The 20,419-nt window shown below is 41.4% G+C and overlaps 1 protein-coding gene across 3 annotated transcripts in view; it reads left to right on the forward strand.

The window, feature by feature from the left end:
* The first annotated feature begins 1,076 nt into the window (after positions 1–1,076).
* LOC148817499 (rho guanine nucleotide exchange factor 10-like protein) overlaps positions 1,077–20,419 on the forward strand; it is a 136,793-nt gene continuing 117,450 nt past the window's right edge. For 2 of the 3 annotated variants that reach the window (XM_088937852.1, XM_088937854.1), the window contains exons 1-2: positions 1,097–1,353; positions 11,401–11,470. In XM_088937852.1, coding sequence (XP_088793978.1) covers positions 11,434–11,470 — 37 coding nt within the window. In that variant the 5' untranslated portion in view covers positions 1,097–1,353; positions 11,401–11,433. Of the gene's footprint in view, positions 1,354–11,400; positions 11,471–20,419 lie in introns of all 3 variants that reach the window. The other variant, XM_088937853.1, reaches the window with a different exon arrangement.

Raw genomic sequence — 20,419 nt, forward strand, 5'->3', positions numbered from 1 at the left:
TGGACAGGACCCAAGTCCATCACAGAGTTACTCCCCAGCAGTGCTGCTCCCCACTTACACAGCTGGGGTACAGTACCTCACTCAAGGCACAATTACTGTGGTACTCTGACCCCTTATACAGTGAAATTATTTCAAATGAGCTGTTTTGGTTTTTAGTTGTATCAGAAGGCTATACGACAGGAACATATAGCTTCTGCCAAAAGTCACATTGCCTGTTTGTCACGAAGCAAAGCAAAATCAGGACAGTTACACATGAGATAGTACTAAAATGACCCCATCAGGGTACATTACTGCTTTTTAAATAAAATTGGGATTTGTAAATGACAGGTCCGTGGGAATAAATATCTGAGAAACATGCAGTATAGGTGTATACAAACTCGAACCTCAAAGGTCCTTTGGAATGACAGTATTTTCAGAAGTTTTTGAAGCAGGCATCCTGCGGTATACACTCGCTACTGAAGAGACTGTGAAATTGTGACTGTGTCTTCTATTTATTTCATGATTTCTAACTTCATTAACGAAAATGACATTCCGGAGGCAGTTGTTTTGGTAGATGCTTAAAATAATCATAGCCTTGTGTTATTCGAGAGCACAGTGTCTCTGTACTGTACATCAAAATGCTTGTTTCAAGTCTGTTGTTGGACAGGAGCCATGCTTTAGTCTACATAAGTCCCGAAGCATCAGGGAGGGGAAAAAATGACCGTCCTTCTGATTTCCTTTATCTGTGTGTCCTTTGATTGTGCCTCGGCTGGGTTGCTGCTGGGAACTTCCGAACGTTATCCATCCAGCTGGAGCCTGTCCCAGGGATGTGGACGTTCAGTGGGATTCTCCTCTCTGTCCCTCCTGCTCTCATGCTCTCCCTGCCTACCGCCCATACTTGTCTTGAATATGCAGTGCTCTCCAGGCGACGCTCTGATTGGCTGGAAAGCAGTCTTTTGAGCGACGCCATTGGCTGGGAGAGGCTGCAGGCTTTTGTGCTGCCAGCACTGGGGCTGTGTCTGTTGATCTCCAGCAGCAGGGGAGGGAGGGGCCAGAGCAATGGGGAAAGAGGGATAGAGAGAGAGAGAGTGGAGTTTCTTCATCCTAAGAGCTGCAACAGCCCGGACAGTGTGGATGAGAACTCCTTCCTTCTTGTGGGAAAGTAAACAACGGAGGATATTTTCAGCTCCCTCCACTGGTTGGAACCGGAGAGGGGCTGGGAGGGGTGAGACTGGGGAGTTGGTGGTCTAAAGGTACTCTGCTGCAGAGGGATGGCGAATGTGTGGGTCATGTCAGCTTAACAACCGGGAGCGCTCAGGGGATTCCTGAGATTAAAGTCTAAGGTGGTGCTGCAATCCTGTTGAGGAGTGGGAGGTGAGTGTCCATTCTTTGTATTGTCCGTCTGTGCACAGCGACAAAGGCCTTGGGGAAGGGAATGGGTAATGAGATTTCGCTGTTTGGTCAGTGCTCGAGGATTTGGGAGAACATGCAGTGAACTCCAGCGCTGAGATGCAGGAAAGTGACTGGAGGAGCCTAATAACCGGTGATTTAAACAACGATTCCCAAGATTAACTCTCTTGGTGACCAGCAGGCTTTAGAAATTTCAGTCACGTGGGGACACGGCTCGGTTGACTGGCTTAGAGACTAGCCTGCTGTGTTTCAGCTTGGCTGCTGCATCCTGCAGCACGGCAGTGGACATGCTGCATACAGTGAAGTCCTTGAGTGATGCATTGTTCTTAAAGAAGCCCAGGCCTGTGCTGCCTGGGTGCTGTTTCAGCCTCTTGTTTGGCTTTTCTGCTTGTTTTTCCCACCCGGAATGAAAACGAGTGCAGAAAAAGTGATTTCAAAACTAAACAATTGCATGTTTTTTTACATACACCCAGTAGCTGAAGCCAGTTCTGGGCTTCAGCTCAGAGCAGTGAATTGCATTTTATCTTGATTGTCTGTGTGAAAGTAGAGCTTGCAGGTGTTTCATGTGGAGTCATTCCTCATCGTTACCGAACAACGTGACGCATCCAGACCTTCTTCACACTAGTGTGTCGTGCAAAGCTGATTTTAAGAAAGAAGCAGTTCTGCTCCGCATCTGCAATGGGCGAGAACTTAATACGGACCGGGTCTAAGGCCTCCCCTTTGGCATTTGAGAATTCGGGAAAAACGGGGTGTTCAGATCTGCTTTTCCTTATTGAGAATTTCAGATGCTCAGTAAAGAAAACAATCCTTTTTTCTGCCCCACATTGCCCACACTCCCTTGGGCCCCTCTCAAGCTGTGCTGTATTCTTAAAGACCCATTCAAACTTTCTCTCCCCCCCCACCCCCTTCTCAGCTCTTATTGGATGAGCGCTAATCAAAAGGGTAAAAGCACTTGTCCGGTGAACTTTGGCATTTAAAGTTTTTTGAGGGAGGGAGTGAGTGGAACTCTGTGGGGTTTGGCACAAAACCCGTCTCTTCGGAGTTTGTGATCTTCTAAGGAAGCAGTGTCTGGGTACAGTCTTTCCCCAACTTTTATTCAATTAAATACAAACAGTTAAAACTGGGAAATGATACATTTTTTACTTCTGGCATTCATTCCAAAGCCCAGATAATGATGAGTAAAGACCTGTGGGAGTCTTCTTTAGTTAAATAAAACCAGGGGATTTTGTAACTATATTTGAGAAGCACAGGGTGCCCTTCTTGTTTTTCCCGAGCTTCAGTTGGGTCAAGCAGCTATCTGCGAAGGCGGGCTTGCTGTAAGGGCATGAATAGATGAGCATGTTGGGAATTAATTGATGCAGTGAGCTGCTACACTCAAGATCACTCAGGCCAGCTCGGTTGTACCTCGAGTTGTACCTCGGCAGCGTTGTTTGTGAATTGGAAAAGGCTTGAATACATTCATGTGCATGTTCGCACAGTTTGCCGTTGTGAATCTTCGTTTAAGAAATTACTTTGCACTCTCGGCATGTTTTTGTCATGCTTATACTGTACAGGAATCTGTGTTTTTACTGGGTTGTACTACACTGTACTGCAATGATGATGATTTGTAATGTTAGCTAAGTATAATGGACAAGTTGTCTAGTTACTGTTCCAGAAATAAAATGGTTTTGGTCAGTTTTTGGCTGCAGTGAGTGACTTAGCTGCATTTCACACAGATTTATTTAGCAGAGACCATTCAGACTCACTGAGGTCAGCTTTTCCCTCTTCAGCTTTAAATGCTTTTATGATGCTGATCAGCAATTTCCTTATTTGCTTTTAAAAATAGACTGTAGTGCTATCTTCTTGAATGCATTCAAAATAAGGATTTATAATGGAATTTGACACAAATTGGACAACATGCCATTATATTCATGCCACGCTGTGAAAACAAAATTATTTTATACTTGTAAAAGCTGCCTTAAAAGGCTTTTTTAATAACAGAAGAAAGTTAGTTCAAATATGTATACCAAACCAAAAACCAAAACATTAATGATTCTGACATTTCTGTCAGGTCATTTTTACATGTCCTTTTAAAAATGAGCTAATTTCAGGTATACAAATCAAACAGACTATGATATTTGTGGTAACCGTGACCAGAATTTTATTACATTTTTTACAGATTGGTTTTTGACTGCTCACATTAGATAGGGCAGAATGTGGTTTACTAAATCTCAAATGTATGCCTACGACAATATTGATATGAAATTTTCTTTTTCAGTATTTAAATTTGAAAAGTTTATTTTCTATAATGTGCTCTCCTCACACCCTGAGTGTCTAGGGAGTCCCAGTCCAGTTAGTTTTATAGGTGATCTGATATATTGGGAGCATCCAGAAGCTGTTGATCAATTAAGTGAGATATCTGTTCAAAAAAAGAACCCCAGGTCCTGAACAGATGAAAGGTTCTGGTATTTATAAAAAATGACCTCTAATTTATAAAATGGAATGCTATTTCTTTCATTGATCACATTTGAATTGTTCCATGTCTTTAGAAATTGCTCACCTATAGGCTCTGCTGGACTGTGGATCTCCAGACCCAGGAAAGGAAAACCCCGCCTTAGACTCATAGTGTCTTCCCCAAAACTATCCTTTTCATTCCCAGTTTAACTTCCAACTCCCTTGGTTTTTGATTCTGGCAGAATGTACGTATCTTGTAATATTAATTAATAAAAGCTGAAATGTTTGCTAGGGAAGAGCACTTTAGGAATTACAATTTATAAGTTACTGGTCTTTATTTTTGTGATCATCCTATGACAACACAATGCCTGCAGAACACTTCCTAAATGGTGTAGATGTTCTCATTCGGCCAGAAGCAAGGAAATATTGAACATACTTTTTCATATCTCTGGTTTATGTTCTGTGTAGGCAGTGGATTAAAACCTGGATTAGTACCCACACTTTAAAACACACCTAAAGGTTTTGATGAAGTTTAAAGTGGCGCAATAGATTCTTAGTGCCTTAGTGCCTTCAGATGATTAAACATCTCACATATAACAAAATGTAATGAATGTGACGCCATTGATGTATAAGCCTGAAAGGTCACCGATGATAGGTAGTTTTTTTTCTTCTGCTGTGTAGACTGCTATGTCTTTTCTCCTGCATTTAGGAACAGATAAGGAAGAGTGATTTATGAGAGCATGAATGAGAATGTGGAACATACTGTAGTAAAGCAGATCTTTACTGTATTTTGTAAGAGTAATATTGAAGTTCCCGTTATTACATGATGGCAGATCATTGTAAAAGTAAAAGATTAACGCAAGCATTTGGAAATCATAGCAAAAAAAAACCGCCCAAGCAGATGGAAAAATCTGGAAAATGTGTACAATTCCTGTGCAGGTTTCCTACAGTCGACTTTCGTTAAAGTGAAGCTGTGAAGCTGAACTGGGTGTCATTAAAGTGCCTTCAAGTGGAAAAGGGTTGTGTGTCTGTGGTAGCTTGTTTGCTGTGTCCAGGAATCTTGCTGAGGTATTTCCGTGAGCTGCAGTTTCTTGGCTGTGTCTCTACGGCGATAGTCCCTGGAAACTGTTGCAGTTCTCGGTGAGAGCCTTTCACAGGGCAGTCAGACATGGGGCAGGAACAGCACAGGATACAGACTTTTATCACAATGTCATCATATATCACAAGCCGGGGCACAGGTTAGAAGAAGGATCTCGCAACCCATTTTAACCTGTTGAGAGATGTTTTTGAACATGTAGGACAGTGCTGGGCCTGAGCCTGAGTTTTTTCAGTAATCCCTTTGTTTTTTTTTTAAATTTACTTTTAAGTAAAACTGTATTTTCAAAAGTGGCTTTAACCTGGAAAACAAGAGTCACCAATGGATTATTCAGTTAAAAGCTGGTATTACGACTACTGCTGCTACTACTACTAATAATAATTAATAATTGCTTACATTTATGTAGCGCTTTCACTCCACTCAAAGCGCTTTACAGGTAATGGGGACTCCCCTCCACCACCACCAGTGTGTAGCCCCACTTGGATGATGTCAGTTTGCAGAAAAAGTGACATAATGTCAGTTTGGAGAAAAAGGTGATGTCTCTACTCTCACTTGGTTTATTTTCTACATTTGACATAGAGAAGAAACACTTATTGTGAATATTACACAGGTTTTTAAAAGAAAAATACTTTTTAAAACTGAAAAACCAAAGAATTGATCAGTATTAGTATTAGTATTAGTAGTTCAGGTGGGTAGCTGTGTCAGCATGCATAGTCTGTAAAGGAACAAGTTATAGGTTTATTCCATGCTGAAAAGAGAAGAAAGAAAACGCAACGTTTTGGCTGTGGAGCCTTCTTCGGGTGTGAGAAAGACAGGGCAGACAGCAAAGATTAACTAGCATAGGAGAACAAAAGCTGGGAGAGTGGAGGAGGTGGGAGCAGGGGAGAGAGGAGTATTAGTATTAGTATACATTAGTATTTTTAAAAGTAGTATACATTAATATTTTTCTATTTACACCGATGGCTGGTAACTTTCACATTACTGGATGACATGGTGCACATACTGTATTTGGGAAACACTCTAAATTAGAAGCTGCACACGGTATGTCTAATGATATATTTATAAAGTATGAATAGAGTGACATAGATGTGATAATAACCCATCCTGTGCTCTAATTTTATAGCATGTTGACAACAAAATCTTAATCCTGACCATTTCACGTTTCAGTATCTTTAATAATATGTTAAGAGTCTGTTGCCAGATAGTTACAACAGAGACCTAAACTAAAGTGTGACCTATACAGTATGTATAAATTACAAAGAACCACCACTGTTATCTGTCCCCTTTGCATTAGTTAGATTCAGATAGGTTATTCTGTTCCCAGCCACCACTACCATACACGTCTCCGAATGCTTTCTGCTATTGTCTATTGATGTTCGCTGCCTCTTTTTCCCCACAGCCAACAGCAGGCTTGTGAATAATTCATGCAGACTGACCTCTGTGCTCAGGGGAAGACCAAGGTTAGAAAGCGACTCTTCTTTAAGAGGGAATGTGTATGTACAATACCCATACTTACAAATGGGCTTCTTTGATAGAATTAAGCCCCAACGACCATTCCTGTTGCATATACTTATATTCTGTATTGAGTTTACCAGCATAATCTACCCTGCATTCTGTTTTGAGCATTTGTGAGCATAGGGAACACTCTGAACAAAAGGAAATTCATGAACGTGTTGTAAGTGTCCTCTAACATCATTAAAAATTCAGTGAAAAAGGCCTATACTGTTTTGAATTTTCGGCATCCATTATGGTCTATCTGTGAAAGACAGAATAATTAACAAACAGTGATCGGGAGTAGTGGTTCTTTGAGATATCCAGTTGTTTGTACTGGCATATTTGAAAGTCTAATTAAGGAAGCTATAGGTTCAATTAAGGATTCAATCAAGACCATTTGGAACACAAATTAGAACATACAGAAGTCTCTGGTATCTAAGATTGGGAAACCGTGATGTTGAATGTCGGGACATGGCTGTACAGTATACTGTATAGTCAATATGTGCAGTATACTGTATAGTCAATATGTGCAGTGAGCAGCTGCTGCAGTGCCAGTTTCTGGGTTTTCTTTCTGTTTCAAACCCTGAATCATGGCTCCTGCTTCAGTGAAAGCAATGCACTGGACTCTTTTTTCCAGGAAAATAGAGAATTGATAGAGAATGAAGAGAGAGCTGTAGATTTCCTAAAATTACTAATAAGAGTAACTCAAAGTTAAGCCCAAACATTCTTTCACACTGAAAAGTCAGATTGTCTGTGAGGGCTGTTTTTAGTTTTTTCTTCTTCAACATTTTGATGCATGTTAATGCTTGAGGAATGAAATGCAATTAGAATACCTGCTGTGACATAACTGCTAGTCCATCTCTCTGGACAACCTGCAACATTCTCACACAGGTAACTACTATTGCACCTGCCTGATTTTTGTTTCTTAGTATGACAGCATTTTGTTGGGAGAAATGGGATCTGAAACCACTACAGTTTTCTGAGAGGGGAACAACTTCATATATACAAGGGTCTCAAGATTCGCAGTAAATGCAGATCAGTGTAAATACACAAAGAGGATGAACTGAGCACAGGATGTGGTAGAATACTGTTTGTAATAGAAGACAGAATTAAAAGTGCTTTGTGTTCAAAGTCATTGTAAGACTGAGAACAGGGGCACTTCTTTGCAAAGAGATTTATGACTGATGACTCCAATAGCAAAAATCATTAGTGCTAGTTCTTTTAAATCTGTTTATTTGCAAAAAAGCCAATACTGATCTAGTACATACAGATCAGTACTTTTCTTTTATACTAATATTTAAGGCTGTCGTGAGATAGATCACTATATCGCATCCTTCTCCAAACATACATTGATACCCGCTGACGTTTCATTAAATAAAATGACCTTTGACAGCAGGATCTTGTTTAAAGACAGCATTATCGTTTTTGCTGTCACAGGGTCTGTAGTAGTTGAGGCCATCTGTCTTGGCACTCTCTGTTTCTCAACTGTTCCTCACACGGGGCGTGCTGCAGCTCTTTCTGTGTTTTCAACAGTAGCCTGTACTCTTTTGCTTGTCCATGTTGGCAGTGCAGCGCAGTGAATAATCCTGATTCACCGAAGTGTGATGCACTGTTACGCCCCGGATAAGAGTATTTAATGCAAATGTGAAATCCTCCGTTTATTTGCTCTTGCCCCTCCTCTGTTAGGCCTGGTTCATTCCTGAGGAGTGAACTGCAATGCCTTTGCTCTGTCATCTCTACCTTGCCCCAGGGTTAGGCTGAAGTCTGCGAGCTTGTTAGGATCTGTTGCACACAGCCAAGGAATTCCACATTTCCTCACAGCCACTGGCAGCAATGACTTGACCAGGCACAGTTACTTTTCCCAAGCTCTCAGGATCACAGCCCTTGTGCGACAGCAAAGGTAGTTGCAAGCTGCCAGATGGAAGTCTGGTGCAAGTTCACGGTCTCTGCTAGTTTTCAACCAGGCTTGATGCAGGCATGAAATGATCAGACCCAGGCTTCAGTTAATAGATTTTCTCATTCATTATCATGCAGTTTCCTATCCCAAGTCACACCTTGCTGTTCATTTGTCTGGGACCTCTTGGGCTTGTCATGTCCAGTTAGTGTTCTTTAGGAAATTTCATTACGTGCTGTGATGTAAGTTATTTAGAGGTGGCTGAAAATGTTGCTGGTATTTTAAATATTTGTAATACCAACAAAATGCCAACAATTTATCTATGGACAGGTCTTCCTGCCTTTAGAGATACAAATACTGTTGTTTAGATGGTTGTATTTCTTAATTAATAACATAAGAAAGGCTACAAATGTAAAGAAGCTCTTTGGTAGTTAGTAGCTAATTGATCCGGGGATCTCCTCCAAGACATTTCTTGGAAGAAGCCAGGGTTTTGGCTTCAACAACATGGCTGGACAGCTTCTTCCACACTCCTACAACCCAAATTGAAATTGAAGTGCAGATAATCTTATTGACAAAATAAGCGTAACTTGGAACTATTCAACAAGATACAGCAGATTAGTGGTTTCTTCTTTATGTGTACATAGAATGTGGATTCAATATCCTTGATGCTTCAGTTCAAATTGGATGGATTTATTCAGCCACTTACTAAGGTGAGGACATATGGTAACTAAGTTAATTTTGTCTGAGCATCATTTTCTGTAGTGTAGAATGCAGGCTGCTCCTTTTTAAAAACAGTGCTAGTTCATGAGACACTAGAAGGCAGGTAAATGACTTAAAAATACCACCCAGAGGTGCCCATCCCTTATAATGATGATGATGACAGTTATATATTTGTTTGTTTTGTTATCCTTTTTGACAAATCTAGCCAGACAACACCCTTTCATCTCCCAATGCATCTGGTGGTAATTCAGCCCATAAAAATTCTTCTTTATTAGAGAGTTATGTGACACAAGAATGAGGCCAGTTAGACGTGCCATTAACCTTCACGACTGTGATTTAATGAATAACTTGGCTTTTTCAATGAAAAACTCTGCAACAATGTGTTTTGGTACCAAACCAAAGGTTAGTCCTACAAAACAGTCTTTGTTTCCCTGCTGCATTGGTCAGTTTTTAGAAAATGTATTTGTGCTTTAGAAGCTGTGACCTTGGCAAACTCTGTAGTGCTGTTCTGTATTAACAGAGGAAGACAGAGAGAGAGTATAGTATGTTATGAGTTGCCATGTAGAAATGGGTTCCCGGGGAATGAATAAGGACTATTCTTTTCACTAGGGATTGCCTCATAGTTGCTGCCTATTACAGCTCACTGATTAGAGTGCTTTGTGCCTTATTGTGTCTACCAACGGTGGTATTTAACCCATAGATTTCCAGTTATTCTCATTTACTTGCTTTTCATTTTGTTGTCAGATTTATTTGTTGCTATTTAGATTTAGAACATCCATCTAATTCCTCACCTGACTGATACAACCCATGTGATGACGTGCAACTGGATACGTCAGAACAAGGCAGGGAATTTTGCTCATATTGCTTTATTAAGGGATGCCATGCTCAAGGTTTTTCAGATTTTACCTTAATCTCAAACTCACAATGAATGTAAAGGACAAACATTGGTATATTTTAAAAAATAAATGTGGTGTGTCTTACTGTAGTTTTGAAACTAAGTCTGGCCACTTCTGTGACACGTGATCATATTAACTTTTATATTGATATAATCAGTGCTTTTAATTTGTTTTTCAAGATAAAGACAAACTGGTCTAAGACTGAGATCTTGGTGACTCCATGAAATTTATGAGCAAACAGTATTCACTCAGGCAGGTGAGGTGTCAGTAGTAGAAATGGAAAGCAGTTTTTCCAAATAGACACTTCACTTTGAGATTTTCAGTTGTCTCCATAACTCCAGCAAAGTTAACTCGACTGCTTGAGAGCATGGCTGCAGGTTGTAGGATGGTGGACACATCAAGTTATTTGTGTATTGTGTATTTGTGACCTGATAAAAATTTGTCAGAGTTGTTTGATATTGTAAAATCAGGAGATGCTGTAACCATCCAATTATAAACACAAGGAAAGCCAACAGAATATGTAATCTACCTCTTGGTATGCAATTTATCCTTTTAACGATGCTAATGCAGAAGACTTTTTGGATTTGTGGTAGATATTAGGGAAAAAAAGGTAGTATAGGTGTTCATTATTAATGACATAAGACAGTCCTCTATAAACTCTGTTTGAGACCTCTAAACTGAATTGCACAAGAGTGTTTTCACTCTGTAGGCTGATCTCCTCAGATTTCAGAAGCCAAGGAAGGCTGGGCCTTTCTGCAGTGGGAGACTTCTGTGAAACCCAGACTGATGTTTCAAGTGGTGTTAGTGCCCCAGGAGGTGGTACTCTTTCCTCCAGAAATTCCAGACCAGTGTCCCAGGATGGTGGCTGGGAACCCTGTGTCGTGGGAGGTGTTGTGCTTTGGGTGAGCGTTAAACCAAGGTCCTGAGGTCTTGATCATTAAAGCTCCCATAGCACTTTTCAATGGAGTAGTACTGTATGTGTAACTGGTGGATTTCCACTCGGGGCCTGTACAGTATGGCCTTTCTGGAGGACCCTTCAATACAACCGGTGGAGTCATGACTGATGTCTCCACCTGGTCCACTGTGCAGTGGGGCTGCCGGCACTTTTTAACTGTTGGGCGTCATTTCTCGAGAAGAAAGAGAAAACTCATGTGAACATGGGGAGGAACATGCAAACTCACAGAAGGTGCCCCAGCCCTAAATTGAACCCAAGACTAAAATTGTCCTTAATCAAGAAAAGAATGCTACAGACCAGCAAACAAATGTTGATATACATGGTCCAGCTTGTTAAGCAAAACACTAGTGGACAGTCATAGGTATAAAGACACCCGATTATCACTCATTTTCTGTGTGACAGTGACAGAATTCCCTGTAAATCTCATTTGTTCAAAGTAGGTGATTGAGTCAGCATAGAGTACGTGTTTTCATATGGGTCTCTTTGAAAGATTTCTTCACCTAACCGTGCCTCTCTTTTCCAGTTAAAGGGACTGATGTGACTTCAGACAGGACTGATGGCATCCCCAGACCCCATCTCCCCCTCCATCAATGGTATGTACTCACCCTCGTTCTCATTTACAGTGGTACAGTACATCGGCAACACAGCTGAACATGTCTGCAGAATGGGCAGCACAACTTGCAACTAAAATCTAGTGCATTCAGCTAATTAACATGCGGACCATCTAGTTTTACTAATCAGTAAATTATTCTGTCCTGAAATTTAAGTGTTCTAATACAGAAGCATAAATAAATAATCAATAATACATATATAACATAAATATTGCAGTGGTTAGCATTGCTGTCTCACAGTGTTGGGACCCTGGGTTCAATTACAGACTTGGGGTGCTATCTGTGTGTGCATGTTCTCTTGTGGGTTTCCTTCAGATGCTCCAGTTTCCTCCCACAGTCTAAAGCCACACTGGTATATTAATTGCCTTCTAGGGAAATTGGCTCTGGTGTGAGTGTATGTGTTTGTGTTTGTGTTTGTGTTTGTGTCTGTGTCTCCGGCTTGCCCGCAACCCTGTATTGGATAAAGGGGACAGAAAATGGATGAATGAATACAATCGCAGATACAGATTTCCAAGGGATTATACCAGATAGCCAGGGAGGCAGTGTGGTACAGTATTTGAAAATTGCATTGCCTGCCATGACCAAGGCAGATAAAAATTCCCTGTGGGGCTTGTAAGAATATACCTATAGGACGTTCCTATTTTTTTAAAACTATGCACTCTGAGTTCCTCACTGCCCCTCCCACCTCCTCATGTGCTTCTGTACAGCAGAATGAGGGAGGAGCAGGGTGGGGGAGGAGCGTGGGGGTCTGCTTGCTGGTTTCTGACGTCTCTGATTCTCTCCAGTACCTCTCATATCACCCTAGAGAACTAATTAACATGCAGACCATCTAGTTTTACACTACTAATCAGGAAAATATACTGTCCCACAATTAAAGTGCAGAACCAAATACAAAATGATATGTGTATAACACAGTGCTCACACACTAATGCTCCACTTGCCATTTGTGTCTGAATTAGTCACTGGAAGAGCTGCAGTTTTGGAATGTAGGTTAGAAACACTTCACAGAACATATGAATAGTTCTCCCACCCACTCCCTACTACCACCAACATGGCTCATAAATATCTTGAAATTTTGTTTTATTTCATTGGAAGCTGTTGTTTCTGGCACGCTCACAGCAGGATATGCAGCGCTGCAGTTACTCCACTTTTCTGGGAGTAAAAGAAGCACTTGAAGTGAAGGACAGAGAGAGGCGGTTCTTGACAGCTGTGTGCTTTTCCCCTCCTCGTTACACAGGGGTGGCCAACCCTGGTCCTGGGCAGTCACAGTCCAGAGGGTGTTTACTGAGTTACCCTTGAATCCTGAGCTTCTAAAGACTTTAAAGCCTTTTTCTAAAGACAATTTTTTGAGCCCTGAAGCAGGCAATTTGTTCAGTTCTATACTGTAGTTCAGCAGTTATTGAAAATGTAAATACCAACACCTTCTAGCTCTCAAGGACCACAGTTGGCCATTTCGGACTCCGTTAGACTGATAAGGTTATAGAATTGTTTAAAACTGGTATGTGTTCCAAGTTTTTACAAACTAATGATGAAAGAGTGATGTAGAAGTGACTGTTTTTCCAGGATCAAGGTAAGTCACCGTGGGATTGTTAGTTACACTTTGGACATGTTTGAGGCTGTTTTCCACCCCTGCAGTGCTGTCTAAAGGGTAGAGTTGAGGGACTGGGGGGCGGTCTGGTACAGTGATTATAGCAGGCAGCGCTTTGAGAGCTTACAAAAACTCGAAGCAGTTTGCACGGAGATCAGCAGGAAGGGTCACTTATTTACCAAGTTTCACGTTATGCCACACTCGGGCGGGCGATTCCAGCGTTTTCTTTCCTGATCCCCGGTTTGGGGCTGTCCCGAGGGCAGCCCCTTCTCCAGCGGCGTGACCCTCCTGTGTTCCCGCTCTGCGCTAATGCTGTCATTCCCCGTGGGGCCCCTCAACAACCAATCAGGGCCAGGAGCATCCTGCACAGGAAATGATTGCGCAACACTTGGAAATTTGAAGCAGATGCTCAGCTGTAGAGAAAGAGAGAGAGAAAAAGAGTTGTTCCAGGGAAGAGTGAGTACAAGGGCAAATGCATGCGCGGTTGTTGTGTTTAGAGACTGCTATTGAGAAAAACAATGCTGAAAGAAAGCTGGGGCATCGATATTAATTAACTAGTGTCACTGTTCACATTTCTTTTCAGTAAGAGAGTTATACTGGGAAATACTCTGTTTTGTTATGCCACAGAGTAACAAGAGGTGAGAGAATGCGGATGAGCCCTACTTACTATTTAAAATACTGATTAAAAATACTGTATACAGAGCAGTTTGGTTTTATTATTCACATCACTTTTTCTTCAGCCACCAACCTTGAACATCACACATTGATATAAGAACATTGTTCCATTTTCCCATTTAAGTACAGAATACGAGAAGGGAACAGATGTCTGTTGCTGTAATTATGTTTCAGAGGGATACCTGACATTTAAATAGTTTGAATCAATTTATCGTGGGAACAATTGCCTTGTGTGTAAAGACACACTGTCTCAGTTATTTTGAATGTGAAAGATTTACAGATCGAAAGGAAAGTATCTGATTGACAAAAGCAGCGACTTACGGAAAATTAACTTAAAATAAATCTGCACTGTCACATCATATAAACTGACTTCAGTGCCATGGTTTACTAAACGTATATTAACTGGATTTTTGCTGTTAATGGGGGTATCCATAGAATGACGTGCATCTCTAAAGTATATTATATTCTATAACTAGGGGAAAGAGCTGTAACTGGTAAACTTAAAGTTTGATGGTATGCACAATTTAATATTCCTGGTATCTTAAGGTTGGTTCTAAAGACATGTTGGACTGGAACCTGTAAGGAGCCAATTGGCTCTTTAGGTCTTGGCCTGACAACAATAACTCCTTTATCCACTGACATGCTGCAGGTTCCACAGTGTCTAATAGGAGAGTTCATGGCCCCAGTGTTAGTGTTATCTCTCACTGTGAAGCCTCTCTGACTTGCTGGAGTCACAGTTTTGCAGAGAGCCGAAAGAGCCCCGTCTAACTAATTCCAGCCACACTCCCGAGGGCACGCTGCCAAATTGTATTCGGACACTCAGGGAATCCTGGTCACAGATAACTAGTGATATTGCACAGGACTGATCTTGTGATTTCTGGACCATGTAGTCTGTTCCTTCACTATCTGAGCCGCTCAAGAGAGAATGGATTTGCATTTGGAATCAGGCACCCATTAGCAGTGGATATAGTGGATTTCACACAGCTCATTTGGGAAAATGATCCAGTCTCCACAGAATGTCTTAGGCCCTGTTTCTAAGATCCTCACTCTTAAGCCCCACACTGGGCAGCAGCTTGGATGGGTGGCACTAGGGTCCCGATGTTTATATTGTAGACAATGAGAAAGTAATACGGATGGATTGAGGATCATCCATCCCAAAGCTGGATGTGTTGTCTGTGTATATCAAGCCAAAGCCTCTGTTGTGTCAAGCAGCACACTTGCACACAGCTATATCCAGTGGCTTGCCAGCAGCCGTATCACGCTGCAGCTCACAACTGGCAGCCCCCTGAAGCTGAGCAGGTGTGAGCTAAGGTTCCTGCTGGAAGAGGTGTTAGTGGGGCAAGCATGGGGTCCTCACCCTGCGGTCTGTGTGAGTCCTAATGCCCAGTACAGTAACAGGAACACTATACTGTAAAAAACATGCTGTTCTTCGGATGAGACATAAAACTTGTCTTGTTTCTCCCTGATTGTTAAAAATCCCAGGGCATTTCTTGAAAAGAGTAGGGGTGTTACCCCGATGTCCTGGCCAAATTTGCCCCAGCCTTTACCAGTCATGGCCTCCTAATAATCCTCATCTAAGAATTGGGTTCATCACTCTGCTCTTCTCCCCACTGATAGCTGATGTGTGGGGAGCGTTCTGGTGCCCTATGGCTGCCATCTCATCATCCAGGTAGGGCTGCACATTTCCTGTAAAGTGTTTTGAATGGAGTGTCAGAAAACCTCTATATAAGTGTAAGAAGTATTATAATTATTATTTTGCACACAGACTTATCCAGTACGACTAATTGCTACATTTTATTTTTTGGGGCTATTTTAGTTTTTGATTTTTCTTTGCAGGTTTTGACTTCTTTCATCGGTTGAAGGGCTTGATCAAAACACTTTTCAATCAAAACGCTTCGATTGAAAATATTCACTCTAAAAAAGGTGCATGCATTACTTGTAATCGAGAAAAACGGGATGTCATTGGACAGGGTTGGATTTGGTTGCAAGCCACTGTAACTCTGTATTAGCTGAAGAAGGGTAAGGGTGTTCTGGTATGCAAAGCAGGTTTCTCAAACCCTTTGATAACACAGAGAGAAGGTACTATGCAATCAATGGCCATCAATGCAGTTAACATTATCTGGTCTGCATCTTTTTCATGTGTGCTTTTCATTTTGTGTATGATTTGTTTTTCTTTACATAGTCATTTATGATCACTCACAACGATACATAAAAATATTTGGAGCTGTTTTCTTGCTGTTGGAGAACAAGGCACAGGCAAGTTGTACACCGTTACCTTCATATCACTCCTGCACTAATACTACGACACTGTCCTTAGCCTGTGTTTAAGGTGCAGTGGGAAGGCTGCACCCTGATGAGACAGCATCTTTCTTGGGTGCTTTGCTTTGATTCCCTCACCTCGTACCTGTGGTGTCTCAGTCTTCGCTTATGAATTTTTAATTGAAAAAAACATTATGTCAAAAAGAAGGCAGTTGTGCTCGGTTTTATTGCTAGTGTAGGGTAATATGGCTCAAACACATACCCTTCTCATTTATTTAATATTTCGCTGCAGACTCATTTAAAAAAACACATTTCACTCCTTGGCTGTGCAAAGCATTGAGGCACTTGAAAATGCAGGAGGACAGGAAGAGGGGAGAGCTCTTGCAGTGCGTTCGCCAGCAGACCAGCTGCTCTGACAAGATGCTGCCATTAGTCCATATGCTCTTGACACATGTCCACAAATAGAGCTCAGCCAGAAGATGAGCCGGGCCAGTACCACATGGGCTTTTACAAGTGACCATGCTGCAGAGCATTCACTGCTCTCAATTTTAAAATGGAAGCTAACTGCTTTTTGTTGCACTTGCTACGGGCCGAACACAAAAGGAAATCAATAACTGCAGGGAGGTAGTAAGAAACCAGATATGCTCTGGAAACTGAGCGGTGTCATGCATACTATTCCTTTTATCCACAAATGCATCCATCCATTTTCTAACCCTTTAATCGAATTCAGGGTCACTGGGGGGGGGGCAGAGCCTATCCCAGCAAGCAACTGATGCGTGGCAAGATACACCCTGAATGGGACACCAGTCCATCACAGGTCATACTCGGACACAGACACACACATAGTCTCGCCAGGACAACTTTTCCCAGAAGCCATTTAACCTACCAATATACTGTATCTTTGGACTGTGGGAGGAAACCAGAGCACTTGAAGGAAACCCATGCGAACAGGGGGAGAACATACAAACTCCACACAGACAGCACCCCATGAATTGAATCCAGGGCCCCAAAGCTGTGAGGCAGCAATTCTAACCACTGTGCCCTGTGTTGCGCCCCTTGGCCACTAATGTCAGGTTAAATTGTTAAAGTAAAGCAGAGGCTTCGCATTCATCTCTACAGCTACTTGTGTGAATGGGTACTCTTGAGATGCAGCCATGACTTCAGTACGTCTTCTTCAGAACAGCAGTTGTAGCGTATTTGTGTGTCATCTTCAGCTGATTTGACGTTATTGATAATGGTATACGCCGGCAAAGATCTCATTACGAGAGGTCACGATTTAGATTGGAATTAGTTACCATCTGGGCTTAGTGCTGACTGTCAAATCTCAGAAGCACTGAAGTAGAGATATGGTAATATTGCTTCCCCAGCGGATGCTCGGCAGGGAGACACCCTGGGGCTGGAGTGGCAGACCTCAGGAATCCCCTGACGGGTCCCCAGGGGCAGAACTGTGAGGTCTTCAGCTATTGTCAGGGAAGGATTGGCACCTGAGTTCCTGTTTAAATCAGCACGTCAGTTCTCAGCTTGTGTGGGCTCTGCCTCGCATGTAAATAGTTAAGGGCATTCAAATTTGATTCTCTGCACGCTTCATGCTACAATATTATACATCACACTGGGGAGATCTGCTTTCGAGCTGAGCTGCGGTTGTCACATTATAAAAAGGACTTGGCTACTTAGGAAGCATAGACGAACAACCCAGGGGAACACTTCTGGGCCAGCACTGAATCCAGAATCTAATGATACATGTGGAAATTAAACTCTTGAAACAAAGGAAAATGCTGAGAAGTGGCACCCAGCTTTAATATCTGAAGCAGATTTCTTAAAATCATTTTTAGAAACAGCTGGATGCAATTCTCAGGTCAATAAGCTTTTAGCAGCTGAACAAGCAACGTGAGCAGAATATCCACCTCTTGTTTGTAATCTACTTTTTTTATATGCTAAAAATATAAAATACAAGATGATACTGTTATGGTTCCTGTTAAATCTAAAAATGCTAAGCTGCATTAGTATGTTCTTAAACCCAGTGATTATGTGGGCCAGCGTTTCCCGAATGTAAGTGACCAAAATCAAGAATTTGATGCTGCTAAAGTCGAAACCTCTCCTGGAATTTCTTTCATCCTCTTTCACAGGAATTAGTCCATGAGCAGTGTAGCGTAGATCGTGCTTAAGGATGTACTGATAAAACTTGATAAACCTCTGAATGTACCATCCACACCCACTATTTCTGCTGTAAAATAATGGAAGTGTTATGCATTGTTTCTGAATTGGTCCCTTAGTTGTTGGTGGTTATGAAATATGAATTGCAGTATAATATGACTCACGATGTGTGGTGCCTCCTGAAATATTAAATATGACTAAAACTTTTCTGTGAAATTGTTTGAGGATCATTTAATTTTGCCGTGTTTTGGAAAAGTACTTGGTATCACGCAGACAGCACCAGAGCTTGAAATTCTGCTGTTTGTCTTAGTAACCTACATAAGATCACCTAACCCTCGAACAGCTTCACGCACACTTGTTTACTCTGTAATCCTTTCACAGAGCTGCCTCTGTGTCTCTGCCTTTTGTTCATACAGCACACTCAGCTTCTTTTGCGGATTGCAAACTTGAGAAAGCAAACGAATGCTGTTGTAGCTTTCTGTCTACTGGCACCCGTGCTGTATTAAAGCTGGCCTGAAATTCTAAAAAGGCCTGTTTTTGTGTTGTGAAGTCCAACTTCTATCATGGATGAGATCCAAGTTGGTTTGCCAGAGGAGAACAAAATCAGTTTTTGCCATCTTGCTCTTTTTTATGTGTATCCATTCCTTCATAAGTAACGTGTAGAAGTCAGATGACAGACCTAACTAGAACCTTCACAGATAAAAACAAATATCTTTCTTTAATTTGTCTTTTTGCTGATGATTTTTCTCCGCCTCAGAGCAAACCCCTCCACCTGCCATTCAGATGTATAGAAAGCATAACTCTCATGCTGGAAATAAGCAAGCACTGTTTTTTTTCTTTTAGTTATTTCATTATTTGAGTAAGAGCAGAGTGAATGATTTGGGATTGCTCTGTGTTGCAGTGGTCATGGGTGGTCTAAGATATTTTAAGACACCTATGGGAATGTTCTCGTTTTTAGAAAACAAAACATGATTCAATACCCTGACAATCCTGCTGATATTTATAAAGGCTGCAGTTTGAGTGCATACTTTTTTTTTGAAGTTCTTGGCTCACCGACTGTATTCTTAACTACCTAAAACAGTCAGTTGTTATCTTAAGATAAAACCAACTAAACACTAAAGGATTGGACCAGGGTAAATCAGAACACTTTTCTGTTGTAATTCATATATCATGAAACTATATGTAACAGTTCTTTTGTAATACCGTATTGTGAATCATTAAACTACTGTATAGTAAGGAGCCAAGAGCACCAATCTGCACCGAGCACCATCTGTGAGGCCCTTGTAGACTCCAGGTGGCAGTGGTAGAGACCAGGCCTGAGTCTAACCGTGCTTTGTGACCCACAGTGCTCCTGACCACACTGTGTCCCAGCCAGCTAAAGGGTGTAGCTCTGCCTGGGTCCTTTCAGTGTGGGCTAATTATAGGGTGTTCTACCAAACACACCCAGTGATGTAATTCTATTGTGCAAACTGTACAGTATGTGTTGCTGTCAGTCCGCTACAGCACGCCAGCACTATGGGACAAGTACTGTATTATTAAGTAATATATTTTCTCTACTGTATAAAATAGTGTCAGATGCAATGACTTCTTCAGGTACAAAGGTTTTATCCTTGCTGTTGGCCACATGTTTCTTAGTTTGTGGATTAAAATTCTGGTAATGTTTTTAGATCAATGTTTTATAGCTGAAGCCTGACTTAATTTACAGTAGTGCAGTGCAGGAATATATAATGTGCTCAGGGAAAGACATTTTAATGAAGCATCAGCCTTGATTTTTTTCCCAGTCCAATCCATTTGAGGATTCAAATTCAGAAATTCCTGTGTTTGTACTCATCTTAACAGTTCTGACCAGAGTGCTAATGTAAATTAAATAATTGAAAATATCCTTTATGCGATCTTGTCTTTGCACCAGAGATTTTGCTTTCTGGAAAATCTGACGTTTTCAAAACCACATCCAGACCTTTTCATCTGAAGGGATGACCTGTTTTTTCTGGAACATCCGATGAAGCACAGGACAGCTATGTAAAGAATCTGGTTTTAAAAAAAAGTTTGAAACAATCCAGCTTTAATTACAGTATATTTCAGAGGTAGTACTGATGTTCACATCTGTTTATAACTACAAGTGCGAAACATTCTGAACTCCAAAGGCGGATTAGAGGCTCTGGAACTGGGTGAGGCAAGATGAAGAGATTCTGTTGTTATTAAAATGAAACACATTGAATACCTTGCAGATTCACATTTCCACCAAAGATTTACAA

The sequence above is a fragment of the Atractosteus spatula genome, chromosome 20 (assembly GCF_055471065.1).
Source record: "Atractosteus spatula isolate fAtrSpa1 chromosome 20, fAtrSpa1.hap1, whole genome shotgun sequence".
Taxonomy (NCBI): Eukaryota; Metazoa; Chordata; class Actinopteri; order Semionotiformes; family Lepisosteidae; genus Atractosteus; species Atractosteus spatula.